The sequence below is a fragment of the Panthera tigris genome, chromosome F2 (genome assembly GCF_018350195.1).
Source record: "Panthera tigris isolate Pti1 chromosome F2, P.tigris_Pti1_mat1.1, whole genome shotgun sequence".
Lineage (NCBI taxonomy): Eukaryota > Metazoa > Chordata > Mammalia > Carnivora > Felidae > Panthera > Panthera tigris.
Genome location: NC_056676.1, coordinates 42,640,056 through 42,656,990, shown reverse-complemented (window position 1 = coordinate 42,656,990; position 16,935 = coordinate 42,640,056). Strand labels below are relative to the sequence as shown.

General features: G+C 42.3%; 1 protein-coding gene across 1 annotated transcript in view; it reads right to left on the bottom strand.

Annotated features, from left to right (window-relative positions):
- SDC2 (syndecan 2) overlaps nt 1–4,844 on the bottom strand; it is a 99,210-nt gene extending 94,366 nt beyond the window's left edge. The window contains exon 1 of the mRNA XM_042973106.1: nt 4,276–4,844. Coding sequence (XP_042829040.1) covers nt 4,276–4,335 — 60 coding nt within the window. The 5' untranslated portion in view covers nt 4,336–4,844. The remainder of the gene's footprint in view (nt 1–4,275) is intronic.
- Between the last annotated feature and the right edge of the window lie 12,091 nt (nt 4,845–16,935).

Below are 16,935 nucleotides of genomic sequence, written 5' to 3'. Positions count from 1 at the left end.
GACAGCTAAAAAGCTGCTGACATAAAGGCACAGGTCCCAAGAAAGACAAAACTAAAGAGGAAGCTACCTGGATCACTAGAACGTGAGCTCCAAGAACACAGAGGAGTTTGCCTGGTTTGTTCAATGCTTTCTCTCGGGCATTCAGTAGGCGCTGAACAGTGTTTGTGGAATGACCACATAGGTGGATTTAACGTCCAACTGGACATGGACGTCAACAAAGTGGAATGAGTCAAGGATGTCTTCAAAATTCAAATCCAAAAGCCTAGAATGAAGATGATGGTACTGGCACAACTAAAAAAAAGTAAATAAGACTAGCTTATTTTCATCAAAGCCTCTTCCTCATTCCTTCCTGCTTTTTGGGGTTTTTTTTTTTTTCCTCTAAAAGTTTATTTTGGCTTCTGGGCCATGAAAGAATTAGGTGATTTTGAGATACTGGAGTGTACTGTTGATGGTGGCAGAAATGGCAGGTCTTCTTCCATGGTAAGAACGAAATGATGAGGGGTGCCTGGGTGGCTCAATCAGTTAAGTCTCTGACTTTGGCTCAGGTCACGATCTCACCGTTTGCTGAGTTCCAGCCCCGCGTTGGGCTCTGTGCTGACAGCTCAAAGCCTGGAGCCCGCTTCGGATTCTATGTCTCTCTCTCTCTCTCTGCCCCTCCCCTGCTCACACTCTGTCTCTGTCTCTGTCTCTGTCTCTCTCAAAAATAAATAAACATTAAACAAATTTTAATATTAAAAAAAAGAAGGAAATGATGAGCGAGATCATTTAGTTTGATTTTTGGCAGTGTTGAAAAGGGACTGTGTTGTGAGAATCTAAACCCAGATGACATTCCTTATACCACCTATTGGATCACTGCCAGCTGACATGCCAAATAGCACAGTGGCTTGACCAGACTCCTTATAAACCTTAATGACAGAGCTGTCGGGATTCTGGGTGGCTGGATCAGCCTCAGGGCTTTGCCAACCTGAGGAGACTCCAGGCCACCTGTGGCTGACCAGGCAGGTCTCCCAGGGCTTCTGGAGACTTGAGAATTAGTCCTGCCCAGAAAAAAAACTAGGTAATCTTTTGAAATCCTCTCCAAACTAATGATTATTCAAGGTGCTATGTGAGTAATCATGTTACACAGCCCTTCAAAACTAGATGTACCAGGCCCCAGGAACAGGAATTGGAGAGCAAACTCTAATTCCTTTTAGGACAACCATCTTTCACAAGCCTGATCTTACAAGATCTTTCTCCAATGATGTCTACCTACTGCTAACACCCAACTAAAAGAGAAACAGAAATTCTATAAAATTCCCCAGCAAAAGTAATTTGTTTCATTACTAGAGCAGCCAAAGTATATTTTTTTAAAGAACTGAAAAAGGTTATACCGTTCCAATTCTATTTTTCTCTCTAATGCAAACTTTCCAAAGCCTGCCTTTTATAATGCACTGAGAGGTAACGCACGGGTCCAAATGACTTGACAGTTTCTTTTAATTTACACACACTGAAACATGTGTATAAAACTCCACTAGTTCAAAACACTTCCTCTTCTTAAACATATTTCTAGTTCCAATTATGTGTTTATAGCAGTCTGCAATATATTATTTCTAAAGATAAACAGTCACATTAAAAAAAGAAATGGATAGAAAAACAGCAGCATATCACTACCGCCACACTCAGTCAGTCTTTCCCCTCACATGGTGTTCCCGCAGCGAAAGCCCTAGCCTGCTGGTGCAAAGTATGAATGCATCACCACTGCTGTCTCCAGCATCCAGAAAGGAAGGGCCACAGTTTCTTCTCACAGATAGCTTTGAGCCTTCATTGCTAAGAACCTCTTCGCCCTCACCTTGCCTTGTGCTTAGTATAAAACTCAAGAATTCAATAACTGCAGACATTTTTCCTTTCCTCTTTACAAAGACAGACTTAAAGCTCGGAAGACCTCTACTTCTAATTCCCAGGAAACTGCTGCAGTTTTCAAATTAAAACACGAGGTACTGGAAATAACGTGCTGTAATAGCTAATTGTTAAAAAATTAAGTCTATCAACTTCACCTACGTTGATGCCGCTATACATGAAACAGAAACTAAAAAGTAATTGATATGGACTAGTGGCCATCCTGGGCTTTGAAACAGCCTGACAAAGACTCTCTGCTAGAGTCTCCAAGTTGACATTTTAAAAATATCTAATCACCCTTCTGGATGGTAGTCCAATTACTGAAAAGAGTATCAACCACAGTGAAGGAGCTCACTGCGAAAGCATCTAATCCTGGTAGGAAATGAAAAATAGATCCACAAAGAGAGTTCAGGGGAAAGGTGTCACCAGGTAGGAAAACAGTTCAGCCACAAAGCTTCCTTAAGGAGCAATATCAGATTTATGCAAAAATCCAGAAAACCAGAAAATAGAGACATTCTTTCTGGAGAATCCCCAAACAGTAACACTTCCTGGCAAATCCTGAACAGGATTTGACCAAAAGAAGGACTTCCTTACCCCTGTACAGCCTTTTAGGCAGGCTTCTCTTGAAAACCTTTAGAGGGAGTTCTCCCTTTGCCCTGTTTTGCAACAAGATGAGCAATAACGTTTTTTGTTGGTTTTTTTTTTTTTTCCTGAAATAAACAGAGAATCTCTTCCTTTTTGTTTACAATGAGTCAAAGTTCATAACTGGCTGGGAGATTACCAGTCCCAACGGATTAGCCCATCATTTGCCAAAGAGAAATACTGATAAGGCTCGCAGTTCTGTTTTACAGCCCAAGCACCCAAATACCCATCTCTTCTGTGTACAGTGTACAATTCTACCTGCTTTTCAATCTCAAGTAACGTTTGGGGACCTGCTGGCACACACAGCGGCTCCCACACTGATGGAAAACGCCCATCTGCTGCTCAGTGCCCAAGAGGTTTTCAACTCTTGAACTGCTGCTTCAACTCCCAAAAAGAGGGAGAAGGAAGAGGGAAGTAACACTCCAAAGGCGAGGAGGAAAAATTCACAAAACCATCCCTGGACAAGTTACTAGGTGCCAAAAGGAGGAGGTATGGAGAGCTACTAAAAAAGGTCAGAAACAGCTGCACTCCGTCACCGAAGCCCCGGAACGCACTGAGGCTGCAGACAGTATCTGGGTGCTCAGGCTTCCACCTTAGCCTGGCAAAGCTCGGGGCGCCCAGGTAGGGGCCGCCACCGACCAGAAAAGCCCAGGAGGCAGATCCCTTTAGAGGGCGCTCATCGGGCGACGTAGGAAACAAACTCCAGCCCCAGAAACTCGACCCAAAGGAGGAGAATCCGAGTTCCCATTGCCGCGGCCGGAGGGAGGCTGGGTGCCCGCAGCCGACCCGGGCAGGAGAAGAAACTCCACCGGCCCTCGGAAGCACCCCTGATAGAGCCCGCGAGGACAAGCGTGGCAGGCTGAAAGCCTCGGTCCCCGATGGCCAGGCGACCCGAGGCCGAGCTTGGTGTCACCCGCACCCGGCCAGGTCCAGCAAGCTGCACTCCAGGGTAATCCGTATTAAAATGTCCTCCTGCCCCTAAGGGCCCGCGGGGCCGCCCTCCGCCCCTCAAGGAGGAGGGGTCGCCGCAGGACTGGGATTCCAGAGCCCCGGGCCCCAGCATTTTCCGGCGCGTTCCGCGCACCTCGCGGGACCCGGGACTGGGCCTCAGCGGGGGGGTAGCCTTCCCACGAAGTGTCTGCTACCTGGCCCCAGCCACAGAGAACATCAAACAAAAGAACTTCTGCAACTTTCCTCCCCGGACACTCTCGGGTTTCTTAAATCGGAACCCCACCTCCCCAGAACTTGCATTCAACTGAGTAGGAAAGCTAAGCTAGCGTGGGGGGTGATGTGTGGAGGAGAGGACCCCAAAGTTTCCAGGTTGTCCCTGGGTCTCGCCCAGCGCGCGGAGGGGACGGGTTCCCTCGCCGGCACTCCGACTGTTCTGCCCCCCCCCCCGCCTTTCCCTAGGTCCTTCTCGGGCCAGGCAGCAAGACCCCTCGAGGGCGAAGTTGCGAGTGACTCCACGGGCCTCTGCGGTTAGACAAAACTGCGATTCTCGCACCCTCATCCCCGGGGACCTCGCGGCAACTCCGGCGAGCAGCGCTTTTCTGCGGGAAGGGAAGGCAAGGGGGAAAGTGGTGGAGGAGCGAGCGCATTTGTCCCAGTAGATCCCCGGGGACCAAGCGCCAGGTCCGGGTGGGGAGCGGGGGTAGGGATCCCCCAGGAGGCGCTGCCCGATTGCCCGCGGGCGCTGCGGACTCCCCGCGGCCCCGAGCACCCGAAACGGCGCGCGCTTCCCCCTCCTGGCCCACTCACCGACTCCGCCGACACGCAGGCCACCAAGCCCAAGGTGAGCAGGATCCAAGCGCGCCGCATATTCCCCGGGGACCGGCTGCTCCCAGCCGCCGCTTGCAACGAGGACGAAACGAAGCCTACTGCCTAGCGCCCGGCGCAGCCGGTACAGAAAGATCCGGGGCAGAGCAGCCGCAACGACCGCGGCTTGGGCTCGGGGACTGGGGCTCCCGGCTCAGGGGCGCTAGCTGGCTCCTCCTGCGCCTGCTCTCGCCGCCCGCGGCTGCGCCCCGGGAATGCGGCGCTTTTCTCACTTGTTGGTTTCTACACTCCCGAAGCCGAGTTGTTGCTCCTGGGAGGCTGTTCTCTAGAGCTCTTCTTGCTCTGCTGCTGTTTTACTCCTCCGCGGACTCCTTCCCAGTGTCGCGGCTCAGTTGCTGGTTTTGAGGAATAAATTAGATGGCTTGGAATGTAGCTGCAGCTGAAGTTTGGGGGCAGAGCGGTCAGGGCGGGCGGTCCGCGCGGCTGGAGCTCCGGGAGTATCTGGAGAGAAGCGCGTCCGAGCGGGGCTAGTGGCTCAGCGGCTGCGCCCCTCCTCCTCTCCCGCCGCCGCCTCCCTCCCCCGATCCGATCCTCCTCCTCCTCCTCCACCTCCTCCTCCTCCTCCTCCTCCGTTCCTCCTCCTCCCGCTCCCTCCCTCCCTCCCTCCCTCCCTCCCTCGCCTGCTTCTCCCAGCTCCTCCGGGCGTCAGGGGGAGAGGAGGCGGCAATGTGACTCCCAGCTAAACCCGGGAGAAATTCCTACAGGATTACGCCTCGATTGGCAGCTTTGGGGACCAGTGGGCGCCGGTGGCTCCGCGCTGTGGCCGCTCTGGATCTGCTGGTCCGCAATCAATGCTCCAGCGCTTCAGTGCTCCTTCATTTTTCTCCTTCCTTCTCCTCTTTTCCTCTTTCCACCTTCATGCTCTTTTCTTCTCTATTTTCTTGTCCCCCGCCCCCTTTCACTTTTCTGGCAAGAGATAGGGGAAGCAATGAGAGACATATTTTAGCTTTTCTGCCTGCGAGAATTAGACCAGTAGAAAGAAACTGCTTTGGGAGTTGGAAAAACATACACAAACTTTACAGATGCCTTCAAGCAGTGTGATCTGCTCATAAATCACAAGTTCATGAAAATTGTATTTTAAAAGAGAAGACAATAAATGTAATAAATGTGTAGTAAGAGTATTCCTCACCCTTCCTTAACCGCCCTCTGCAAAAGAAAAAAAAAAAGAGGAGTGACCCCTGTAAACTCAAAATGCAACACTTTCAAAGCTCATAATTTCATTAAGGACTTAAATACCAGTTCTGCCTCACACACAGTTTAAGCCCCTAAGTCATTTTATAGGCTTCATTTCAGCATTGAGGTGTTAACGTTTGGAAGCTACAAATAGGGCAATTTAACGAGAAATTGGATAGAGACACTGAATAACAACAGATTTAAGAGAACTTCAAAGAAAAGAGGGAAAAAGTAATTTCTAGTCTGAAGAAAATAATGAGCATGTACTTCCTGAATAGAAGTAATTGAAATATTTTGTGATGAAAACTTTTTTTTTCAAATCTGTGGCCGTGGTATGTGTACTAGAGAACAGGGAAAATACCTATTCCCTTCCAGTTTCTAACACTGCTTTTCTCTCTGACTTATGGAGTAAATGAATTGTGGAACCCATTCTCCTCGAATGCCCACTCCAGGAGACCGGGGACCTGTCTGTTTTTCACCACTGTATTCTCATTCCTGGTATGTAAAGACACACGATAAATATTTATGGAATAAATTTTGATCTAAAACCCAATCTATACTGCGTAAGATTTGTCAACTTTTAAGATACATAGATGTGGACACATAGATACGAGGCCATGGTAATTTTTGAATTTAGAATAAAATACAGTCATATTCTGAGAATTACAGTGTCTTAGTAACCTTTCACTGTAATAAATCTCAAAGAAAAAAACTTCAGAAAACTGGAGAGTTATAGCTCAAACTCAGAGGCATCCAGCCCTTTGCTGCTGAGTGCCATCCACGAAGCTCCCCATGGGCAAATCTAGGGCACTGACAGTCCAAAAGGTAATGTAGAGAAATACAAGAGTGGACAAAGGAGGGGGGAAAAAAAAAAGAAAAAAATCAGGAGACTGGAAGTTGTATCATCAGATGCTTCTGATTCCATAGAAACTGAGCTGGCAACTGTGGGGTCAATGTGGGTCCAGCTTGGTTTTTGGAAGAATGAGCTACAGCCATATTTTTAACATGGATTGTGGTTTGAAGAATTTCATGAAATGGGGGGAGAGAGACTGCTGAAAGGAGTTTCCAAAGGAAAATAAGCAGTGTGATGGAAATACAAAGAGCCACAAAATGTTACCTCTACCCCCAACAGAGATCTAGCCTGCTCTCCAGTCTCACACCTCCTTTCTCCCCACTAGTTACAAACATCAAATAAATTAGAACTCTAATGAAAGAGGAAAATGCACTCAGTTACTGGCTCTCTGAGTTATTGCTGTTTATTGGGGCATCTACCTAACAAGAAACACAGTGGCTGCTCTCTGATTCAGCTTGGGCACACAGTGATAAAAATAAATAAGCACATGCATCTGTTCGAGGGACATATACACCTAAGCTCTTGGTGTTTATGGGAGTCTCAGTGATTTGTTTTTTATAAGTGATCCTGAAGCATTGAGAGCCTGTGTGGTAAGGGGAATGGTACACTTTTGAGAGTCACACAGTATCAGGTATTTGATAACAAATAAATATTCAAATCCTGTGTGCAAATGCATTAACAGATCTGGCCAGAAGGATAATCTGGAGGCATAAAAGGCACTAATAGGAAAAGCACCTACCTAAGGGCTGAGTACAGAAAAGCTGCCTCATGCTGAGTGGGGAGTGATGGGAGGGGACAAGGGATGTCTGATGGTGTTAGGAACATGTCTAAACTTGGAAATGACGAATGTCCATGTCTTAGTCTGTTTGGGCTGCTATAAGGAAAATATCATTGACATAAACAACAAACATTTATTTCTCACAGTTCTGGAAGCTGAGGAGTCCAAGATCAAGGCACTGGAAAATTCAGTGTCTGGTGAGAGCAGGCTTCTTGGTTCACAGATGGCTCTCTTTGCTGTGTTCTCACATGGTGGAAGGGGTGAGGGAGTTCTCTGGAGCATCTTTGATAAGAGCATGAGAGCCATCCAGGAAGGTACACTCTAATGACCTAATCATTTCCCAAACTCCTATCACCAAATAACCATCACCTTGGAGATCAGGGGGTTGGGGGCTAGAGCCAGGACACAAACATTCAATCTATAGCAGCCTGTTTGTGTGTCTTGCTAACTGTAATTTTTTTTTTAACTGAATAAAATTCAGTGGAATTTTGTGGCATATATCTAATACACTAAGGATAGCAAGTGGTTAAAGCCAAAGGCTTCTCCCCCGTGTATGTTTTCATGCCCTCCTTTCGAGGGCTGTGCTTTAAGGGGCACAGCAAATAAAATAGCAAAACCAATCACTTCCCAAATAGCTCACTGATTGCTGAAAGAATAAACAACCTCCCTCAAGAATCTCACAAGAAAATATAGAAGATGAATAGAATATAAACATAGAGATGCAGGGGTGCCTGAGTGGCTCAGCCAGTTAAGTGTCAGACTTCAGCTCCAGTCATGATCTCAAGGTTCGTTGAGTTCAAGTTCCAAATGGGGAGCTCTGCTGTCAAAGCAGAGCCTGCTTTGGATCCTCTGTCCCCCTTTCTCTCTCTGGCCCTCCCCTGATCAGGAGTGTGCTCTCTGTCTCTGTCTCTATCTCTAAAAGAAATAAACATTTAAAAAAAATTTTTTTTAAGACAGCGATGCAGACATGTAAATAATGGGGGGAAGGGCACTGTGAACTAAAAGGAACAGAACACATGAGATGATAGAAATGAAAGCTACTAGAGACATATTTTTAACCTAAGCTGACACACTGGACCTTTGTCATTATGGTACCTAATGACATCACATTATCGCCATGGACAGGCAGGTGCTGTGGCCCAAGGTGAGCTGTCAGAGTAGGACACTGCAAAGGGAGAAAGATGCCACTTTGTTGTCTTTGGTTGTTTTTCACTTGCCATTCCCTGGAATGTACCGGGGTCTAGGTGAGAAATCTATTCAGTAAGATCAGCCCTGGCTAAATTCACTTGAAAGATGACAGAACCTGAGAATAAGAGGAAATCCAGCCAGCCGTCTGTTAATTACTCAGGCTAATAATGGCAACTGAACTAAGGCCATGATGAAAATCTACAGGCAATCCAAAAAAATCTCTTCTTACCCTCAGCCTTTCCACTCTTCTCTCCATTCACTTGCATCATTCCTTTGCCAGGGACATTGGCTGACTTTTAACTTAAGAGTTGACCTCAAATTACAAGTCTGTGACTAAGGTATACGTCAAATTGCATCGTAAAATCCAGGATGGAAATTTTAAAGAAAGCCTCATTTATAGACTACATCATTTTGGGGCATCAGACATTTACCTAAGAGTCATACTTGGATATATGAATTCAGGAAAGTTCCACAAAGGTATCTTCAAGTTACTCGCATTGCATTTGCATATATCCAGTTGAACAGGAAAATATAATCCCAGCTGATTTTATGTAAAATGCTACTACTCTTGTTACTACTATCTGGAGGCTATGATTTTGAGGGCAGCTAGCTCTAACCCTCCTCACTGTTCTTAGGGATCCACCCTCTCCAAGGCCCTGAAGGAGAGCCTTACACACTGTATACTAAACGGTCTCACACCTCCTTGATCACAGTTGTGTGGACCAGGGCCCTGTGTGGGGAGAGGCAACTTATTAGTGACCACTGACCAATCAGATCCACCCTTCAGATCCAGGGAGCCCGGAGTTGAACTCAACTGTACATTGACCTGGGAATCATCCAAAACTGTCAACGGCTCCTTGTGCCATGAAATAGAAAAGGCTGATTGATGTGCAGTGGAAAGAATAAAGTGGGTAAACAGAGAGAAGCAGAAATAGAAGATACATGGTTCCAGAAAAACGGAGGTCCCTGACTTTTGCTTTTTCTGTTCCTTTTCCAGCTCTTTTGAGACTCCAATTAAATTTGTTCTTTTAGGGCCTGTGAGATAGCCTTTAAGGTAATTTTTTTTATTTTTCTTCAGCTAGTTTAAGAGGACTTCTGTTCCTGGTCAACAAATGATCCCAGACAAAGACAGAGATGAAAATGAATCAGAGTTTGGACACTCTTCACTCTGAGCAAAATGAATTCCTCACTATTTAGTGCTTTATAAAGCATATATATATATGTAAAGAGCAGTTTTTTTTTCTTTTTTCTCTTTTTTTAAAAAACAGTCTTAATTAAGGCAAACTACTATAAAAATTATTTTTAAAAACTAGATTGGTAGGGAAAAACATTTTTAAAGAAAAGATGTTTTAATTATTGAATTTCCTTAGGGGAAATGCTTTCCATGTTCAGGAGAGCTAGGTATCTTAAAAACTCTAAAAGCAGCATAGAATACATTGATATTTCTCTGAATAAAATAGTATTCATACTGGGATCACCTACAGGTTAATTCAGGGAATTATTTCATTGAATATTTTTCTAAGATATCTAGAAGGCAAAGTGCACAAATTTCCAGGTATGCAAATGTTACCACATTCTTTCAGATAATGAAATGTGAAACAGGTCAGATGCTCGGGTGAGCTGTTAAGTAACCCCATACAGTAAGGAGACGTAAGGCATCCTCTTACACCTGCTGTTACTGGAGTCCATACACCACAATCCATAGTAGCTCAGGCTTTGTTGATAGCCTGGGGTTTGAATCCCAGTTCTACCTCTCACTGTGTTCTACGAGGGCTTGACACCTGAGCAAGCCTCAGTTTCCTCACCTATCGATTGGAGATGATAGGGTGAATGTATGGAGTGCGTGAACTAATTCATGTGAAGTATTTAGCCAGTTACATTAGTGAACTCACAATAAATGGTGGTTGTCTCAATAAATGCCAATTGTTATAAATGCCAGCTGTCATTAGTAGTATTTCCTCTGTCTGGAATGACCTGTAAGTTCTCCCAGTTCTCTGCCTGGCTAATTCCTACATATCCTTTCAGTGTCAATTTAGAAGTGTCCTCACTAGCAAGTAGCTGAGTGCCTCCTGTGTGTCACACACCTCCTCCAGGTAGCCTTCCCTGAGTCTCCTAGACTGAATAACAGATCTTGAGGATAATTAATGCTCACCTATGAAGTATAATCTAGTATAGAATATTTGAGTATTGGTAAAACTTGCTTGTAGAAACATGTTATGTTGTGGGGCTAAAAAAATATGAACAAAACAGACCGAATAGCATTAAGAGGACATAGGAAACAAAAGTACCCATCATTCAGTCTTCAAAAAAAAAAAAAAAAAAAAAATCAAAAAAAGTGCACTTTCACAAGTTTAAACCCAAATAAAAACCTAGAGAAAGAGTATAAAATTCCAACATTGCAAATCCTCAAATAGAAGTGAAGAAAATTAAGTTGTGAAAACAAACAAAAAAATCATCCCTTTGAATTAAGATAGAAATAAGAAAAATGCTGGGGTGCCTGGGTGGCTCAGTCGGTTAAGCATCCATCTGATTGGCTCAGGTCATGATCTCACTGGTCGAGAGTTCAAGCCCTGCATCGGGCTCAGAACCCGGAGCCTGCTTCAGATTCTGTGTCTTCTTCTCTCTCTGCCCTCCCTGGTTCACGCTCAGTCTCTCTGTCTTTTTTCTCTCTCTCTCTCAAAAATAAGTAAACATTAAAAAAAAAGAAAAATGCTTTCTTCTTATAGCTATTAGTAATGCAAGGATAGAAGATGGCAGGTTCTCTGCAGAATTAATCCCAGTGCTGCACTGCAAAACCAGCTGGTCCTTCCCCCACCACCCCCCCACCCGTCCCGACCCCTATTCACCACAGGCACACCCAGCGTGACCTATGTGAATGAATCATCTCCTTTCTCTCCCCTCTCATGTAACCCAAATAGACATACACACACATCCATGACACAGGAGTTTTTTGTTTTGTTCTTATGTGTTTTACTATTAAACACCTTCTTCATCTTGTAGAAATTCCTCCAAGTCACCTGACAGAACATTTATTCATTTTTTTAATGGCTTCTTATTTCCCTTTGGTGTGGGTATTTCATACTTCATCCAGCCGTATCCCTGCAAAGGGCATTCTTTCTGTTTCCAGTCGTTTCCTACAATCTTACAGGAAATACCTTTTATATATTTCCTCAATTAATGGTGATTTTCTTTCTGTGGGCTAGATTCCCAAGAGTAGGGTTGCCGAGTTGGAGAGTTATAAATGTGTTTAATTTTATGAGATGTTGTTTGACAGTTTTACAACAACAACAAAAAAAGTTCTCATATTCCTACTAGCGATGTTTGAGAGTATCCTTTTCTTTTTTCCACTCCTCGGCCAGCAATTGGTATTAATTTTCTTTTTGGCCAATTTGATAAGTATGAAGTGACAGCTGAAAGCTAGTGCTGTTTACATTTCCCTGCCTACTAGTGCTTTAGAGCATCTTTTCATGTGTTTATTATACTTGGAGTCGGTCTTCTGTAAACTGTCCTTATTTTCTTCTCATTTTTCTACATGATAATATGACTTCTTGTCAGAGCTCTTGTATGACTGCTATTAATATATCCATCGACAACTATGGTATTAATGCATCTTACATGTATTCTTACATATAGTGCAGTCTGCTTCCAATTCTCTATTCCACCCACAGACCTATGTGTCTATTCTCAGGTCATGCCATATTCATTTGATTACCTTGATGATATAGGACCCTGGGATATTTCCAGTCTCTGTATTCTTCCTCACCAGACACTATTTTCTTTTTTCTTTTCTTTTTTCATGTTTTTCTTGAATATTTTGGGGGTACCTTTTTATCCATATAAATTTTAGGATATTTTAGACACAATAAACCATTTTAGAATTCCATTTGAAATCCACCTAAGCTTTGCAACAATTCACATTTTTCATGATAGTATGGCCTCTCAAACCAGAAAATATTACATTCAACCTTGTTCAGATCTTTAACTATTATTTAATAAGGTTTTATCATTTCTTATAGATCCTGTTAACTTCTTTTTATATATATTTCCATTATTTATATATACTTTGTAACTATTACAAGGAGTAACAGGGAAACAGGATTTCCCCTGTTTTCATTTAGGAACTTTTTGCTACAGGAAAATTGTCTTATCTTTTAATATTTACTTTGTATGCTACCATCTTAAAAATTCTTTAATCTAGTACATTTTTTTTACTAGAGTTTCTTGGATTTCTAGGTGTACAGTTATATCATCAGCAAAGAGTGTGGTTTAATATCTCCTCTAATGCCTATCTATGCTAGCTATTTAACAACAGAAGTGTTATAAAGAAAAATGGTGATAACAAGTATCCCACTCTAGCTTCTGATTTTAATGAAAACAATTTAGTGTACTGTGTTTTATCATTTCAAATGACGGTTGTGGCTGGTTTGGGGTAGTCTTCAATAGACCACAATTTTTGTTACTTATAATGAGTTTCTATTAGAAATAGTTGTTGATTGGGGTGCCTGGGTGGCTTAGTTGGTTAAGTGTCCGACTTCAGCTCAGGTCATGATCTCACAGTTCTTGAGTTCTGAGCCCAGCTTAGGGCTCTGTGCTGACAGCTCAAAGCCTGGAACCTGCTTCAGATTCTGTATCTCCGTCTCTCTCTGCCCCTCCCCTGCGCTTACTCTGTCTCTCTTTCTCAAAAATAAATAAACATTAAAAAAAATTATTTAAAGAACTAGCTGCTGAATTTTATCAAAGCTTTCCCAAGATTTATTAATATGATTCTGTGGGCTTTATCCTTTAGTTGGTTGATGTACTAGACTGTGCTGATGTTCCCTGAGGGTGATTTCTAAGAGCAATCCACTTTCATGTTCCTTTAATAACACTTGCTTGATCTTACTGCATCTATTTTTGAGAACTTGCTAATATTTGCTAATATTTTGCTTAGATTTTTGTGCATCTTATTTGAAAGTGATAATAGCTCTATAACTTTTCCATCCCACTTTCTACTTGATCAGGCTATGGCATTAAAATTGGGCTGACTATATTTCCTCTCTGGCCTGGGATAATTTGAACAGCACTGAAAGAATCAGTTCTTTAGAGATTAGATAGCACCACTCCATCAACCCACTTAATCTTGGTACCTGTTTAGACGTTAGCTCTTTTACCACCATTTATTCTGCCATAATTAGTCTTTTTAAGATTACTATTTCTTCTTGGGTCAATTCTTCGTTCGTATTTCACCACAAAGTCATTATTATCCTCTAGGTTTTAAAATTTGTTGCCATATATGTGCTTCTAGAGAGATGAACATTCTCTTATGATTCTTAAAATTTCTCTTGCATTCTTTTTTCATTCCTTACCTTGTCTCTGACGATTCTCATCTGGCTCTGGAGATTTATCTTTTCTGTTACCTATCTTCTTTAGAGTAACTTTTACATTTACTTAGCCTTACTCTTTTTGTATTTATTTGCTTTCTCTTTTATGTTTATTCTCTCATTCCTTTCTTTTGTTTAAAAAATTGATCTCTTTAAATTTCTTAAATGGAATTCTAACTTATTTTTGTCTATTTTGTAATAATAAAAGCACTTGAGGCTATGCATTTTCCCTTTAGGTAAATTTGCTCTTTCAGTTTAAGAGCTTTTAAGATTTTCCAGTTATCTTGAGAATTGAGGAGTTTTACCAGGATATACCTACATCCTTGTGATTTCTCATCAATATACCTTTCAGTTTTCAGATTTGGGTCTTTCTGCTCAAGTAAAAGTTTCCTTGTTTGTTTGTTTAATTGTGAATTTTTTATTTGGTTTTATTTTGTTAGTTTTATTATTAAAATTTCCTCACTTTCCATTTTTTTCTTTCCAGAACTCCTTTTTTTTTTTGTCTGTTATTCCTACTATTTGTTTGCTACATGTCCTAAATATATTCTCCAAGTCTCTTATCTTTTCTGACATGATTTCCATATTCCCATGTTTTTGCTTGCTCCTGTTCATGAATTTCCAGACTGCTATTCAGATCTTAACAGTGGTAAGCATTTCTCCTTTCACTTACCTTCTGAACTTTTTATCAGGAAATCTTATGTTTTATTACTAATTAATATTATTTATTTGCAGATGCAATTGTGTTCTTAAAGTACATTTTAAAAAAACTAATGTTTTCATCTGTTTATTCTAGGAGTTTTATTTCCTTAGGTATATGATCTGGTAGGTTTTCCTCTCTCAGGCTGCTGAATACCTACTGCTTCGACAGGGTATATTTCTTTGTTGGCTAGTTTGGTCTCAGATGTAGCTGATCAGAGAATATCCTTATGATGGAAATCACAGGTGGAGGAAGGCAAAGGGGTTCTGCTCATGTGTCCCTGCACTGACTGGCAGGCATGCCATCAGTTCTCTTGCCTTCCTGCCAGGCCACCTGAAGGAAGCTTCTCTCTTCCCTGGTCCTCAGCCTCAAGATCAGGAAAGATTTACCCCTCCTTGGCCTCTGCAGAAGGGATCAGAAAGACCTAGCATGCCAACACGGAGCAGAAAGTGTCTTCTGCCCTATAGACACTCACTCTATGGCCCATCTTCTGGATTCTCCTTGGGGGAATCAAGGGTATAAATGGGTGTGTGTGTTAAGGACTGGCACTTTGGTGGCCTCTTCTAAGCTATCTGTTATATTTTCTAAAAGGAAATAAATCACTGAAATTATAACAGAGTGGCTGGTCTGGGCTGTGACATCAGACCAACAGATCCAGGTTTTGTTGCCCATTTAAGTGAGAACAGAAAAGGTTTAAGGAGCAAGAGTTATTTGCAAGGTGAACATTTCAGGGAAAATATCATGCAAACCAAGGAATGCCTGTGTATAACAGACTAGAAACCGTGGCTCTAGGAGTACCATCATTTGCCCAAATTGATCCAACTCGTGAGTTTGAGAGCCAGGATTCCCAGCCCAGTGTGTCTGGAAGTTTTAAGTCTTCTGAAATTTCTTCCATAGTTGAGTTCTTCCATTAGTTACCTGTTAGCTTTTTTTTAAGGCTTAAGCAAAATTTATAAATATTTCACTGAGGGAGTTTCCAGTTTTATTTTTAATGTGTTTTTTCAGTTTCCATATTTGTAGTTTTTTTTAATCTTTTTTTTTATAATCAAGTGCCAAATGACTAGTATTGTCATCAGAGAACATAATTGGGATATTTTTTATCTGTCATTGCTATGTGTCTCAAGCCAAAGAGGACCTCAAGGTAAGCTCAGAACCTCCTTGCTGGGTGATGTTTATTTTCTTCTTGTACATATCCATGGTGGATGCTTGCCTAGAGTATCAGATGCAGCTAGGGTTACTATGCTTCTGAAAGAGGCATAAAGAACATCTGAAGGTTCTATAGAAAAACAACAAAATGACCACAGATGTAAGAGCTATCAAATGAGGAGAAACTAAAGGAAATAGTAGAGCTCATATAAGATAAAAAATGGTGGGGGGAGCACCTGGGTGGCTCAGCTGGTTGAGTATCCAACTTGATTTGGGCTTAGGTCGTGATCTCACAGTTCGTGAGTTTGAGCCCCACATCAGCTCTGAACTGACAGTGACGAACTTGCTTGAGATTCTCTTTCTTTCTCTTTCTGCCCCTTCCCTGCTTACATGCTCTCTCTCTCTCTCTCAAAAATAAATAAACATTTTTTTTAAAAAGATAAAGGACAGTAGGAAAGTGACTTACGTTTATACAGTAATGAAAGTAATCTTTGAGAGAGGTCACACTTGTTCGTCAAATTCTGGATTTGGAACCAAAGGGCATTATTTAGTTCTTGGAGGATAGTTTTATGACCCTGAGAGAACAAATTAATGAGAGAGAATTGTGAACTTTTAGAAATTTATTTATTTTTGCTATATTTTGTTATAAAAAAATTCTAAATATACACAAAAATATAAGAATTGCATACTGGAGATCTTTTCTCTAAATAGGGCTTAGAATGAAAATATGAACAGATTCAAGAAGCATTTTCATAATGCACAAATGGTGACTGGACCCTGGACTTTTAATTTTTTTCTAAACGCTTACTTATTTTTGAGAGAGAGAGAGACAAAGCACGAGTGGGAGAGGGGCAGAGAGAGAGGGAGACACGGAATCAGAAACAGGCTCCAGGCTCTGAGCTATCACAGCACAGAGCCCGACACAAGGTTCAAACTCATGAGCTGTGAGGTCATGACCTGAGCCAAAGTTGGAGCTTAACCAACTGAGCCACCCAGGCGCCCCAGGACCCTGGACTTTTAAAAGCTCTTAAGGATTTGGGGTATTCAAGTTTTGAGATGAATATTTCAGAAGATGTGGATGGTAAGACATGTGGGGTAGGGTCCCTAAAGTGGCATGAGAAGGGGAGCACTGCGAGTGGGGGTGGAGGAAGGTACAAAAGTCCCAGAGAAATATTCTCACATATGAAAGGGAAAAAACTTACAGCAGTTGGAGATGTGACAGCTTTGCAAAAACATGAGAAATTAGATCTCTGAACTGTGAATGTTAGTCATAATTCAATTTGCTTTGCAACACCATAAAAATTCGAAATTTTTATTAAAACAAAATGAAAGCTTATAAAAAATCAAGTAATGTCACTTCTTCTTCTGTCCAGAATGGAGTAATTGC